At 44.6% G+C, this 12,547-nt stretch overlaps 1 protein-coding gene across 1 annotated transcript in view; it reads right to left on the reverse strand.

The window, feature by feature from the left end:
• Positions 1-215: 215 nt before the first annotated feature.
• The window catches only part of LOC134358533 (semaphorin-7A-like), a 43,357-nt gene continuing 31,025 nt past the window's right edge, over positions 216-12,547 (reverse strand). Inside the window, exons 9-14 of the mRNA XM_063070861.1 lie at positions 12,411-12,522; positions 10,592-10,787; positions 7,044-7,159; positions 6,741-6,901; positions 4,757-4,809; positions 216-2,996 (exon numbers count right to left, since the gene is read on the reverse strand). Coding sequence (XP_062926931.1) covers positions 2,638-2,996; positions 4,757-4,809; positions 6,741-6,901; positions 7,044-7,159; positions 10,592-10,787; positions 12,411-12,522 — 997 coding nt within the window. The 3' untranslated portion in view covers positions 216-2,637. The remainder of the gene's footprint in view (positions 2,997-4,756; positions 4,810-6,740; positions 6,902-7,043; positions 7,160-10,591; positions 10,788-12,410; positions 12,523-12,547) is intronic.

The raw sequence follows: 12,547 nt of genomic DNA on the forward strand, positions 1-12,547 counted from the left end.
GGCCAATTAATCAGTCAGAGGAAACCCACACAGTCTCAGGGAGAACAGACAAACTCCTTACAGACAGCAACCGGAATTACACCCAGGTCGCTGGTACTGTAAGGCATTGCTTTCCATGGCTTCTGTGGCTTAAACATCCCAGACCAAGGGAGATCCGTCTTTCCATTCTTAACTCTGACCCCCGTTGCCCCACCCCACCACACCCCTCCCCTGGTTAACCCAGGATTTGAGCTTCAGGGTCAACCTGAATTCCAAAGCAGCCCGACGATGTCTCGGTGCACCTAGTCCCTGTAAAAAACTGCACAGAAGTATGTCGGAGCATTAAGTATTCATTTTCTGCTGACACTATTAGCAATGTTAGCTTTTCTTTCTGTAGAAAAGGCTGGAAAAGTTGCTCAAAGCAGGAGTATCTGACGCATATTATCACACAACAGACTAGAGTGACTGGGTGTACACAGTGGGGACTCTGGGTAGGGATGGATGATGTGGGCTCCTGATGCTCAGGGTCAAATCGCCTGCCAACTCCAACCAATCAAGATGATTTTGAGGGCAAGTTGCTAGAGTACAGTCAGAGAGAGGGCAATGGGTGGGGAAATACATGCTGAAGGAAAACGTCCCTATCTAAGTACAGATTCCCATCCCACACTGTAACTTTACTGCAATGAAATGGTTACTTGTTGGCCCTCGACAACATGCACTTCACTTCTCAAAGTCTGTCACAAAGTCCCGACCTAGCTCACCTGATTCACGTTACAGGACCTCCTTCCTCTTTCTACCTGCTCATCAGGACCTCTGCTTGTTTTTCCAACCCCTTTTAGAATGCCCTACAGATAGCCTGTGGTATCTTTGGCCCTGGCATCAGGAGGCAGGCCCCAATCCTGGAAGTGACTGTCTATTCTCCACACTATTAGTTCTCCACCCACTATCACCCTCAGATCCTCATTTGTCCAACCCTTCCCCCCACCCCCATGCAGCAATGTCACCCACTCTGTGCTGTGACCTTAGATCTGGATGGATTTCTCCACAGATACAGCCACTCCTCCCAGCACCCAGCAGGAGAATGTTGCTTTGGACTGGCATGCATAGAGGTTACCTCCCTTCCTCTGGCTAGCGTGGTTCGGAACAGAAAATGAACTTAGTTACTCAGCGCCCTTTCACCTGTGGAACACCATCACACATCAGAAAATCCCAGAGTGAGCTCTGTGAGGAAGCTAGAGCTCACTCTGGGATTTTCTGGTGTGTGATGGTGTTCCAGGCTTCTGGGGTAATGGCCAGGAGGAGATCAATGAGTGTGGTGGTGTGGGTTGTGACAGCCTCTGACGATTAGCGCCATGGCATACAGCACAGAAACGGGCCCTTCAGCACAACTCCATGCTAGCCGACCTACTCCCATTGCCTGCATTTGGCCAATATCCCTCTAAAGTTTTCCTGTCCGTGTATCTGCCTAAATGTCTTTAAAACATTGCGATTTTACCCACCTCTACCAACTTTTCTAACTGCATATCCACCACTTTCTGTCTCTCAGATCCCCACTCACCTTAAACCAATGCTATCTAGCTTTAGATTCCCCTACCCTGAGAAAAAGCCTGCAGCTACCTAACCTATCTGTGACCCTCATAATCTTATAAACATCTCTAAGGACACCCCTCATCCTTCTTCACTTCAGAAAAAGTCCTGGCCTGTCCAATCTCTCCTATTTCCTCCAACCCTCCACTCCAGGCAACATGCTTTCGAGTCTTTTCTGCATCCTCTCTAGTTGAATGACATGCTTCACGTGGCCTGGCAAACAGAACTGCAGACAGCACTCTGTGCAATCGGACCCACGTTTTGCACAACTGAGATGTGATGTCCCAATTCTTGTACTGAGTGCTATGGCCAGTGATGCAACAAGCCTTCTTCACCACTCTGTCCACCTCCATCATCACTTTCAGGGGGTCGTGTACTTCTAGTCTTGGGTCTTCTTGTTCTACACCATTCCCCAGGGCCCCACCATTCTCATCTACTCTAGCTTCACTATTCCATTCCTTTGTCCACTACCATTCCTTTGTTCATTTTCCTATAGAATCTATAACTTTTTTGTAGCTTTAGACAACTTTCCTCACTGTCCACTGCATCACCAGTTTTGCTGAGTTCAAACAGGAAACAGACGTAAAAGCTTAAATCTGTTTACTCTTTCCCTGACAATAATGAGCCGAGTCATAAATTGACGGATGGATTCAGATTCAATCTTTGAAAACCATGCAAATTGAAAACAGAAATAAAGCAATCTTGTATAACTGACAAGTCAACATCCTGAAACTTTAACTCAGATTCTCCCTCCACAGACACTACCTGACCTACTAAGTAATTAGAGCATTTGGATCATTATTCAGCTGTTGCTTTGGTCAGTAGAAACTTCAAAGACTAAATCCAAATTTCCAAGATAATAAAGGGCTGCATTTTTCCTCAAATTTCTAGCCTCACAAATGAGAAGTAATGATCTGATATCTGGGAATTATTTAAAGAACATCTGAACAAGAACACCATCTGAAACCCTGGATGTTTGGTGTTGGCTGGCTGACTGAACCTGGAGCCTCAGCGAAGGATGGGAAATGTTTGTTGACAGGATGGTTGTCAGAGAAACATCACTCAGGTTCATCAGGGAAGTTGAAAAATGACTGCCATCAACACAGAGAACGTAACACTGGAGAGGTGAATTGAAGAGCTGCCGTTGTCCTCAATTACGTAAACAGCATGACGATGTCTCACTCCTCTTTCATTTGAAAAACATTCATAAAAGCCAATATCAGCTTCAGAAAGTTTACTTAAGAACAGCAGACAGTTATCACCGTTTGAAGAACAGGGCAGCTCCTTGCTATCATTGAATCTCCACAAGTAATCGGCGTGATAGGATTTCTTTGGGCAGGGCAGGTACACGGGGACCTGTTTCTCAAGAGAGAGAGGGAGCACCGGCCAGTCCTGGGGGATTTTCTGCCGTGAGGAATACAGGCGAGCAACTGCAAGGAGAAAGACGGACATAATTAGTTTGCTGGATTGTTACAGCTCTCTTCGGCTCACAGAACTTCTGAGATTTTATAGTAGGCTCAAGCGCTCTTGACAATTATATCAGTTCAGGCAACTGACCGCTGTGGATTCTAAATGTTATCAACACAGAAGGCCATTTGGCCCAACATCTATGTGAGCTTGCTGCAAAAGTTATCCCTGCAACTTTGTGTTCTCCCCAAAGCTGTGCCCCTCTGCTTAAACTGTGACGGTCACAGCCACAGACTCTGCTGCAAGGGCTCTCGACAACTGCGCTTATGAATGTGCACATTTCAGCTAATGCCTGTTTAATTTTGCTGGTATTTCACTCCCTTTTCGTTGTAATGCTTGTTGAGACTTGAGCAAAGCACAGTAACATTACGTTGCCTGCTTGCATTCAATCCTGTCTGAGAATGTGGTCTATCAATTCGATTTACGCTGGAGACCAGCGCTGTTTGTTTTATATTTAGATATTTGCGGTGTTGCCATCTAGTTTTCCATTTTAGTTATGGCCCTGTTTGGCCTAGCGTTTATTGTTTTCCAGTCACAGACAAGAGTAATTCTGCAGGTGCTGGAAATCCGAGCAACACACACAAAATGCTGGAGGAATTCAGCAGGCCAGGCAGCATCTATGGAAAAAAGTACAGTCAGCGTTTCAGGTGAAAACCCTTCGGCAGGAGCAGAGAGAAAAAAAGGTGAGCAGTAGATTTGAAAGGTGGGGGAGAGGAGGGAGAAACACAAGGTGATAGGTGAAACCAGGAGGGGGACTGGAATGAAGAGTTGGGAAGTTAATTGGTGAAAGAGATACAGAGCTGGAGAAGGGGGAGTCCGATAGGAGAGAACAGAAGGCCATGGAAGAAAAAGAGGGGGTGAAGCACCAGAGGGAGACGATAGGCAGGCAAGGAGATAAGGTGATAGAGGGAAAAGGGGAAGGGAAATAGTGAAGGCGTGGGGTGTCGATTTCTTGAGCTTCAGCTAATGGTCCCCTCCTTTCACCATTCCCCATCCCATTATCTCCTTGATTGCCCATCGCCCTAACCCACTTTTCTTTCTTCCATGGCCTTCTGTTCTCTCCTATCAGACTCCCCCTTCTCCAGCCCTGTATTTCTTTTATCAATCAACTTCATTTCTCCCCTTCCTGGTTTCACCTATTACCTTGTGTTTCTTTCTCCCCCTCCCCCACCTTTTACATCTACTCCTCATCTTTCTTCTCCAGTCCTGCCGAAGGGTCTCGACCCGAAACGCTGACTGTACTTTTTTCCATAGATGCTGCCTGGCCTGCTGAGTTCCTCCAGCATTTTGTGTGTGTTGCTTTATTATTTTCCTTTCCCTTAAGATCGGGTTCAAATTAAAGTCCGTGAATAATCGACCCACTTCAGTGTGTGTGTGTCTCTCTCTCCCCCCACACTGAGCCATATCCAAAGGCCCTGACAGTGACTACAATGATCTCTGCCTGAACCTGCTGTTTTACAGAGGACCCACTGTTGCTCCTGTTTTGCTTGGTCCACACAGAAAGAGGAAAAGAGTCTTCATTTCATAACTCAAACATCAGGAAGCAAAAGGATACCAAAAATAGAGTGGTCTCCTTTACAGGATATGCACATTGCTTATAAACGGTTTCGACTATACTGTGTCAGTGGCCGCAAATGGACCTTGCAGTAAATGCACGCTTTCACATGAGAACTGAACCTGTAAGCAGAGGAGAGAAACTGTGCATCATCGGACTATTTCTCACCTGAACCATGGACACAGCCGTCACCATTCTTGAGATCTTGTTGGACAGTCCTCCTAAATGAAACAGAATGCAGAATTCAGCATCTGTACTGAGAAAGGGGAACCCACCCTCCACCAGTTAGTGTTGGCAAAATAATGCTTTCACCCCCTTAGACACCCCTCCTTTACAACATCATTACATGGCCAGTAGTGAGACAGTCAGAAGCAGTGATACATAAACAAAACTGTTTTACTTCCTGTTTCCTAGATTCTCTACTTCTCTCACTAATTTGTTGGGGAAAATATCTTGGCAGCAGCTTGTGAGATTCCTGCTGTGTCCCAGTTCCTACCAGGTCACACTCACACCAGGACTGACCTGCCCCAGATTGTGGTCAGCAATCCCTAGGGTCCAATTCTCCCCTAAGCCCTTGCCCCCTCTGTAACACTGCATCACTCTCAAGCTCGACCACCCCCCCCCCCAAGGTCCTCGGCAACTCCATATCCAGGCTGCCATGCATCCTACGTTTTCTTGGAATTGCTACTGGCAGCCACGCCTTCTACCGCAGAATTTCCTCCCTTCTGGAGATCGGTGTCAAATGCCATGACACATCTTGTCTGACTGCAGTAGAAATGCATATTGAGGACAATCTTGTTACGAGTCCGAAAGCTTGTTACCCAGTGTTTTAGGACTCAAAAGTCAGGAGCTGGTGAATGGTTCCCCTTGTGCAGCCATGAGTTGTAAAAAAAAAACAGGATTCTAAATTAAGTTCCTCATCTACTACGGGTAACGGCAGTGCACATCGTGCCAGATAAAGGACACTGACCAGTAAAGGGGTCACTGAATTAGGTACCTGGTAGCATACTGATAAAGGGAAACAGATTGGTTAATAGATGCTCCAGTCTTTGGACAGGATATTGGGTTATAGAATATAGAATGTAGAACATTATGGCACAGGAACTGGCTGTATAGCCCTCCCTGTCTTCACCCACTGTCATGCTATTCTAACTAATCTTACTTTCCTGCACAATGTTCATATCCTTTCTCTTTCCTGTCCATCATTATGTTTACCTCAACCAGAGGTTCCCAACCTGGAGTCCATAGATCCCTCGGTTAATGACAAGGGTCCATGGCATAAAAAACTTTGAGAACCCCTGGTCGTCTTAATTGATGGAATTCTATCTGCTTCTAGCGCTTCCATTGGCAGCTTGTTCCAGGTTCTGCACTGAGAAGTGATTGCGTTGGAAATCTACTGCTAGTCGCCGTTAGATTCATTGTTAGGTTCTGTACTGTATGGGCCTCAGATCAGATGCCAGGCTGTTTCTAAGTGGGCACTGGGTTGGATAATGTATCCTAAACTAATAACAGGAATCAAAAAGTCAGTATGCATTGGTTTGGACATTGTAGATTGCACTGAAAATTGGCCCATTATAATCATTGGACAAATGTCCCCACATTAATGGAAAAACCTATCGCATATCTAAACAGAGCTCCTGCACAACATTTACAAGTGAGTGTCAGCCACAATGGAAATCCAACAGCAGTAAACGCCGTTTCCCTGCCCAGCTACCTGTTCTCTCAGATACAAATACTGGGAAAAATTCCCCTCAGTGCCGACTGTATTGAGTGAGGAGCTGGCACACACAAACACATGGACTGATGGAAAAGCAAATATATAACAGTGTGTCCATGTCCCTTTCCTCTCTGAAAAATACTGTTCAATGCAGAACTTACTGAAGCCAACTTATGCACCACAATCCAGCCACATGAACATCAGCACCTAATGTGTCACTGGATGAGGGACAGTGACTGGATAACTTGGAGGATTCCCTTGTTACATGGACATGCTCAGTGAGATGTTTAGTGTCCAGCTGACAAAACAGCCGGGGCCCTGGTTTAATGGGTCACTGAAGGGTTAACCCATTTAGTGGTGCAGCTCTCCCTCAGTACTGAACCAGACCTTCAGTCTGGATTTCATACAGACGAAGAAAATAATTGAAGGACGTACTTAGAATTGGGTGTGATGGGGACACATTTCTGTCTCTGAATATCCCATCCACAGGAAGGATCTCTGGCCTGAACACATTCCCCGCAGTTTTCATGGTATAGCTCACACTGCACCAGTGGGAATCGAACCTGCTCCTTGGCAGATGTGACGTACAGAAGTTTCTGGAAAGAAAAAGTGAAATTCTTTCAATGTCAATATTTGTACTACAGTTATTTTCAAAGTTTTAATATAAATATTTCTGGTTATTGCTATGACTGGCTTGCATTTGCAGGTCAAGGGGTGACCACTGATCTTTGCACTTACCTTGTTCGAGTCAAGGGACATCGATAGAATTGGCGCAGGTTCTTTTAAAACAGAAAGCTCTGCTATAATGAAGGCTGGGGAACCAATCTCAAGAACCTTCTGGATTTTACCGTCTCCTGTGGATGAAAAATTACCCGAGATTTCAGAAATATGGGAACAATAGGAATTCACATTGCTCATGGTGTGACACCGTACAGGAGAGAGAGAGAGGGTGAGTGAGAGTGAGAGAGAGTGTGACAAAGAGAGAGAGAGCGAGAGAGAGACTGTGAGTGAGAGACTGACTGCATCCCAAGTATCTGGGACTAACACAGTCAATGCATTGTCCACTCAGCCGAACAATCACGGAGAGGACTGACTATATAATATAATGGAAACCATTGATTGGCTAGATAGGACCTTCTTACCCAGTCCGTTACCTTGTTTAGCTGGTCCCATATGGGCTGTAGGGGACTACACCCACATTTTCCCCAGTCACCCACTCCAGTCAACCTGGGTGAGGAGAACTCACAAACACTTGACAGAACTTACCCAGGCTTGCCGAAGCTGGATGAGCTCTCTGTGTGACACAGGGCTTCCACACCCAGAGAGATGGTGAGCTTCCTGTGATTCACCAGCCCACCCCCTCTGGGGAAGCGATGCGCTCCGTGGGTTATTATCCCTGAACAATTACCAGAAATGGAGAGAAACCATAACAACCTCACACCCGTCAGCCCAGTGCAACATCGCAAGTGATCTGAAGATACAGTAACCACAGGCCTAACTTGACTTGGGTCATTGACTTGGTTGGGGTTAATTTAAGGCAGGATTCTAAGGGGAATTTGACTATTTTCAAAACGTTAGTGTTTAGTCTCCGCAAGAAGGTGAACAGGATTTAAGTTTATTGACTCCTCTGAAGGTTAGAAGTACAGAACCTAAAGACTGCAGGAGACAAGTCAGGACCACGTAAAGGCAAAAGTTGTAATGTAGGAAGGGGGAAGCTAGTTCCAACCCTCAGGTAATCTGAGGCTTATCTACACCGACACCGGTTTCTTTCTCCTGACTCTATGAATCTTGAAGGCAGTCTTCTTCTTCTGGGGATACTGCTCTATTATTCCTGAGACTTATACCTCCCCCTGCCTTGGGAAAGCAGCAAGCATAATCAATCACCCCTCCCACCCTAGTCATTCTCTCTTCTTTCCACTCCTCTCAAACAAAAGATACAATCACATGAAAACTGACCACCAGGTGCAAGGACAACTTTTATCCCACTCTTTTAAGGTTGCTGAATGGACTTCTTGTAGGATAAAGATGAACTCTTGTACCACACAATCTACCTCAACATGGCCCTTGCACCTTATTGTTCACCTGGACTATACTTCCTCTTTAACTCGGTGGAACGCTATATGCAGCATGGTACTACCATGATGTATGCACAGCACTGTGCAAACGTCTCACACACATATATATATAGCTACAGTGTCTAAAACATTTGCATGGGACTCTGGTAATTTTATGTATTACATTGTACTGACGTATGTGAGTGAAGATAAACCTGATTCTGATACGGGTGTCTGTTGTGGACTGAGAGTGGGAAGGGGGCAGGGAGAGGGGAATCATGCTTGGGAAAAGGGGAAGAGAGAGGGGAGGAGTGTATCTACACCCATGCCACCCCCACCCCTGCCCTACCTGTCTCACACCCTTCCCGTGGTGCTCCACCCTCGCTGTTCCCAACATCCTTCGCTCCCACCAGATTTACAAACTCGCTCTCCGCTCCACGTTGACAAATACAGTACTGTGCAAAAGTCTCAGGCACCCTAGATATATATAAGACTTTTGCACAGGATGGTACGTTTTGAAATGATCTTAATGGATTGTTTGCAAAACAAAGTTTTTCACTGTACCTTGGTACATGTGACAATGATGAAGCAAATGTAACTACAGGTTTACCGCAAGCCAGTACACAGGTGATGTGGTAGCCAGTGTGCTCTGTATTCTCCAAAATGTGGTTCCATTGAAACCCAAGGAATTTTTAATTCCAGCGAAAGCTACTTCAACATCAATTCATATAACCCATCCTTAACACTGTTTGGCTGCCTATCACATTGCTATTTGTGGGAACTCCCTGTACATAGCCTTGGATGTTTAAAACCATTTAATTCACACCTTGTAAGAGAATCAACTACTCTTCAATGTGAAGGATGCAAGTACTTACTTTACAATACCCTGTCACACCTTGCAAGGATTTACCTTGGGAAATTGGCTGTTCTGTCTGCACACATTGCAGATGGAAAGAGTTCAATAGATCCACAACACAGACATCAAGGTGGGTCACAGTCACCAGAACTGAATCATCAGCTGATTAATCACATCCCCCCACCATTTAAGATCAAGTGGATTTTAACTATTTATTGAGAAGGCTCCAACATGCCCAGCTCCTTCATGGGCACTAGTCTCCCCAGCATAAACGACATCCTCAAAAGGCCATGCCTCAAAAAGGCTGCATTAATCATTAAGAGCGCCGCATCACCCAGGACGTGCCATCTTCTCTTTGCTACCATCACGGAGGAAGTACAGGAGTCTGAAAACACACCCTCAACATTCTGGAAACAGCTTCTTCCCCTCCATCATCAGATTTTGGAGCTGACAATCTACGATATCTATCTCTATCTCTCTCTCTCTCAACTAACTATATCAGAATCAGATTTACTATCACTGGCATAAGTCGTGAAATTAGTTAACTTAGTGGCAGCAAAACAATGCATACATCATAAATATAGAAAATAAATCAATTACAGTATATATATATGTATATTAAATAGTTAAATTAAAAATAATAAACAGAAATAATATTTAAAAAATGTAAGGTAGTGTTCATGGGTTCAATGTCCATTTAGAAATCAGATGGCAGAGGGGAAGAAGCTGTTCCTGAATCACAGAGTGTGTGCCTGCAGTTTTCTGTACCTCCTTCCTGACGGTAACAATGAGAAGAGGGCATGTCCTGGGTGATGGGGGTCTTTAATAATGGATGTCGACTTTCTGAGGCACCGGTCCTTGAAGATGTCTTGGATACTACTATGGAGGCTGGTAGCCATGAGGAGCTGAGTAATTTTTATTTGACTTATACATTTATAATATTTTTATATATTACAATATACAGCTGCCACAAAAGTATGTCAGTGATATTAAAATAGGTGTTTAATACATTGGTCAGGCCCAGATATTCCTGCGAGTTTACTTACACAAACATTACGGATTCAAGGAGCAGATGCTCGGGAGTGGTCGGGATATGTGGATGGGTAGGAAATGGGGAATTGCTTAGAGATGGAAAACACTAGGAACAGGGCTTTAGAATTTCAGCTAGGCTCATCTGTAGGGGAAGGAGTGGATAGCAAGTTGTCACTTGGCCTGCAGTGAAAGATTTGAAGCATTCATCATCCTTCCCAAACTACACTGAAAGGCGGCTGAGAGAAGGTGCAGAAATAAAATTGAGACTTAGCTGGGAAATGACGAGAGAAAGCTCATGTGGAGCTTAAAATCCTTCACAGAAACTGCTGGTTATTATCACTTACCCATTGCCACATACAGGATACGGGACTCTCTTCCTTTGGGACCAATAACAGAATCCACGACTATTTTCTTGAAGTGGTTCTGACAACTGATCATGAGAGGATTTTTCCCGATGGGATGGATTGAAACCTCCATTTCTGGATGGTGCTCCATAACAACGAGTACTTCATCCCTCAGTTCCTTTGTGTTATTGACACACTGCAATATTGAGGAAACAAAGTTCAAAGTAAATTTTTATTATCAAAGTACATAAATATGTCACCATATATAACCCTGAGATTCATTTTTCTGTGGGCATACTCAGCAAATCTATGGAATGGTAACTATAACAGGATCAATGAAAGATCAACAGAGTGCAGAAGACAACAGACCATGCAAATGCAAATATAAATAAATAGCAATAAATAACGAGAACATAAGGTAATGAGATAAAGACTCCTTCAAGTGAGGTCATTGGTTGTGACACAAAACAGGTTAGTCAAAGATGGAAGTCAGGGAGCCCTTCCCAATCTAAAGTACGAAGTAAAGAAGCAGTGATGGAAAAGGACTGAAATTTAGTCAAAAGGTCTTTCTTGGAATTGTTAGTTAAGGTACGATAGTAAAATGACCAGCAAAACCAATGGAGAGCGACTGACACTGAATATGGTGGAAAAGCTGAGTCAACCAATCAGAAAAGTTCATTCTTTGGTTAATTTGATTGTGTGGAGGCCTGATTTGATAGTGTGAATTATTTGATAATTTGTCCTATAACAATCCAGACCAGTCTTTGCAGCGTACCATCTAACAACCATTGTATCAACTAACTCAGATCAAGGTGGAAGTTGCAGATGAGCACAGGAGACGGATGTTCTGTTATGGATCAGTCTTTCCTATCTCTTCTTTACACAATGCATGTGTGAGGGAGAAATTGGGAAATGTGATACAAGATGAAGAAAGTGAATTTCTTTTCTCCAGGAAATGGAGGCTGAGGGCTTACTGCGCTTGTAGTCCTTTAATTGCTTGCAGGTTTTGACAGAGTGTTGAAGAGAAGGGTCCCACTTGAGGGGGAGAACGTGACTGGAGGTAAACAGAACAAGAGAGACACTAGCGAACTCAGAAGGTTCTTTACACAAAGGGCAGTGATAACGTAAAGCTTTCCCCCACAGAGAAGGGCCAAGCTGACAGTGTTGATGTATTTATTATCAAGGTGGTCAGGGATATGCGGGGGGGGGGGGAGGGATACAGAGTCTCACTGCTAGACTTAGATGGGAAACGAGGTGAGAAACTTGAGTGGGGCTTAAATGCCGGGATGGACTGGTTGTGCCAAATGGTCTGTTTCTGTACTGTACAGCCACGTAATCCTGTGCAAGGAGGGATCCAGTCATCTCATGGTGAAACCATTGAACCTTCTGTATCCTTCACTTACTTTATAAATTGTCATCTGAACATACTTAATGATGATTCTATGTAAACATGCTGCTCTGTCATTTTCCCCACCTACTGTGAATAGAACTGTGTCCCTGGTGTTGCACCTACCAGCTCCTCCCATTGTACTGCAGCCTTTCCCAGACACCACCCACCTCTAAATCCCTACTGCTCAAACTTCTGCTAGTTTTCATCCTGAATCACAAATGCTGACATTGAAACAGTGGCTCGGACAGGAATTTAATACAGTTACTAATCGACATCCACATGCACTGGTCCAATTTTCACCTCACTATACTCCTCACGTGCAACACCATGAGAATGTGATTACTCAGACAGAGATAATTTAAGCCCAGCTTTCATGGGATAATTACTCTGCATTCACAAATGTCAAATATCCAATTGGCAGTCTCTCACCTGGCCAGGTCTGGGGTTGGAGGGAACACTGCCCCTGTAACCCTTAAAGGCAGATTGTCCAAACGCATCGCTGATCTCCTTCATGGAGTACACACACACGGCTGTTCCGTTCCTGAAATAGGCACAATATTAGAAAA

Source organism: Mobula hypostoma, chromosome 18, assembly GCF_963921235.1.
Source record: "Mobula hypostoma chromosome 18, sMobHyp1.1, whole genome shotgun sequence".
Classification (NCBI taxonomy): domain Eukaryota; kingdom Metazoa; phylum Chordata; class Chondrichthyes; order Myliobatiformes; family Myliobatidae; genus Mobula; species Mobula hypostoma.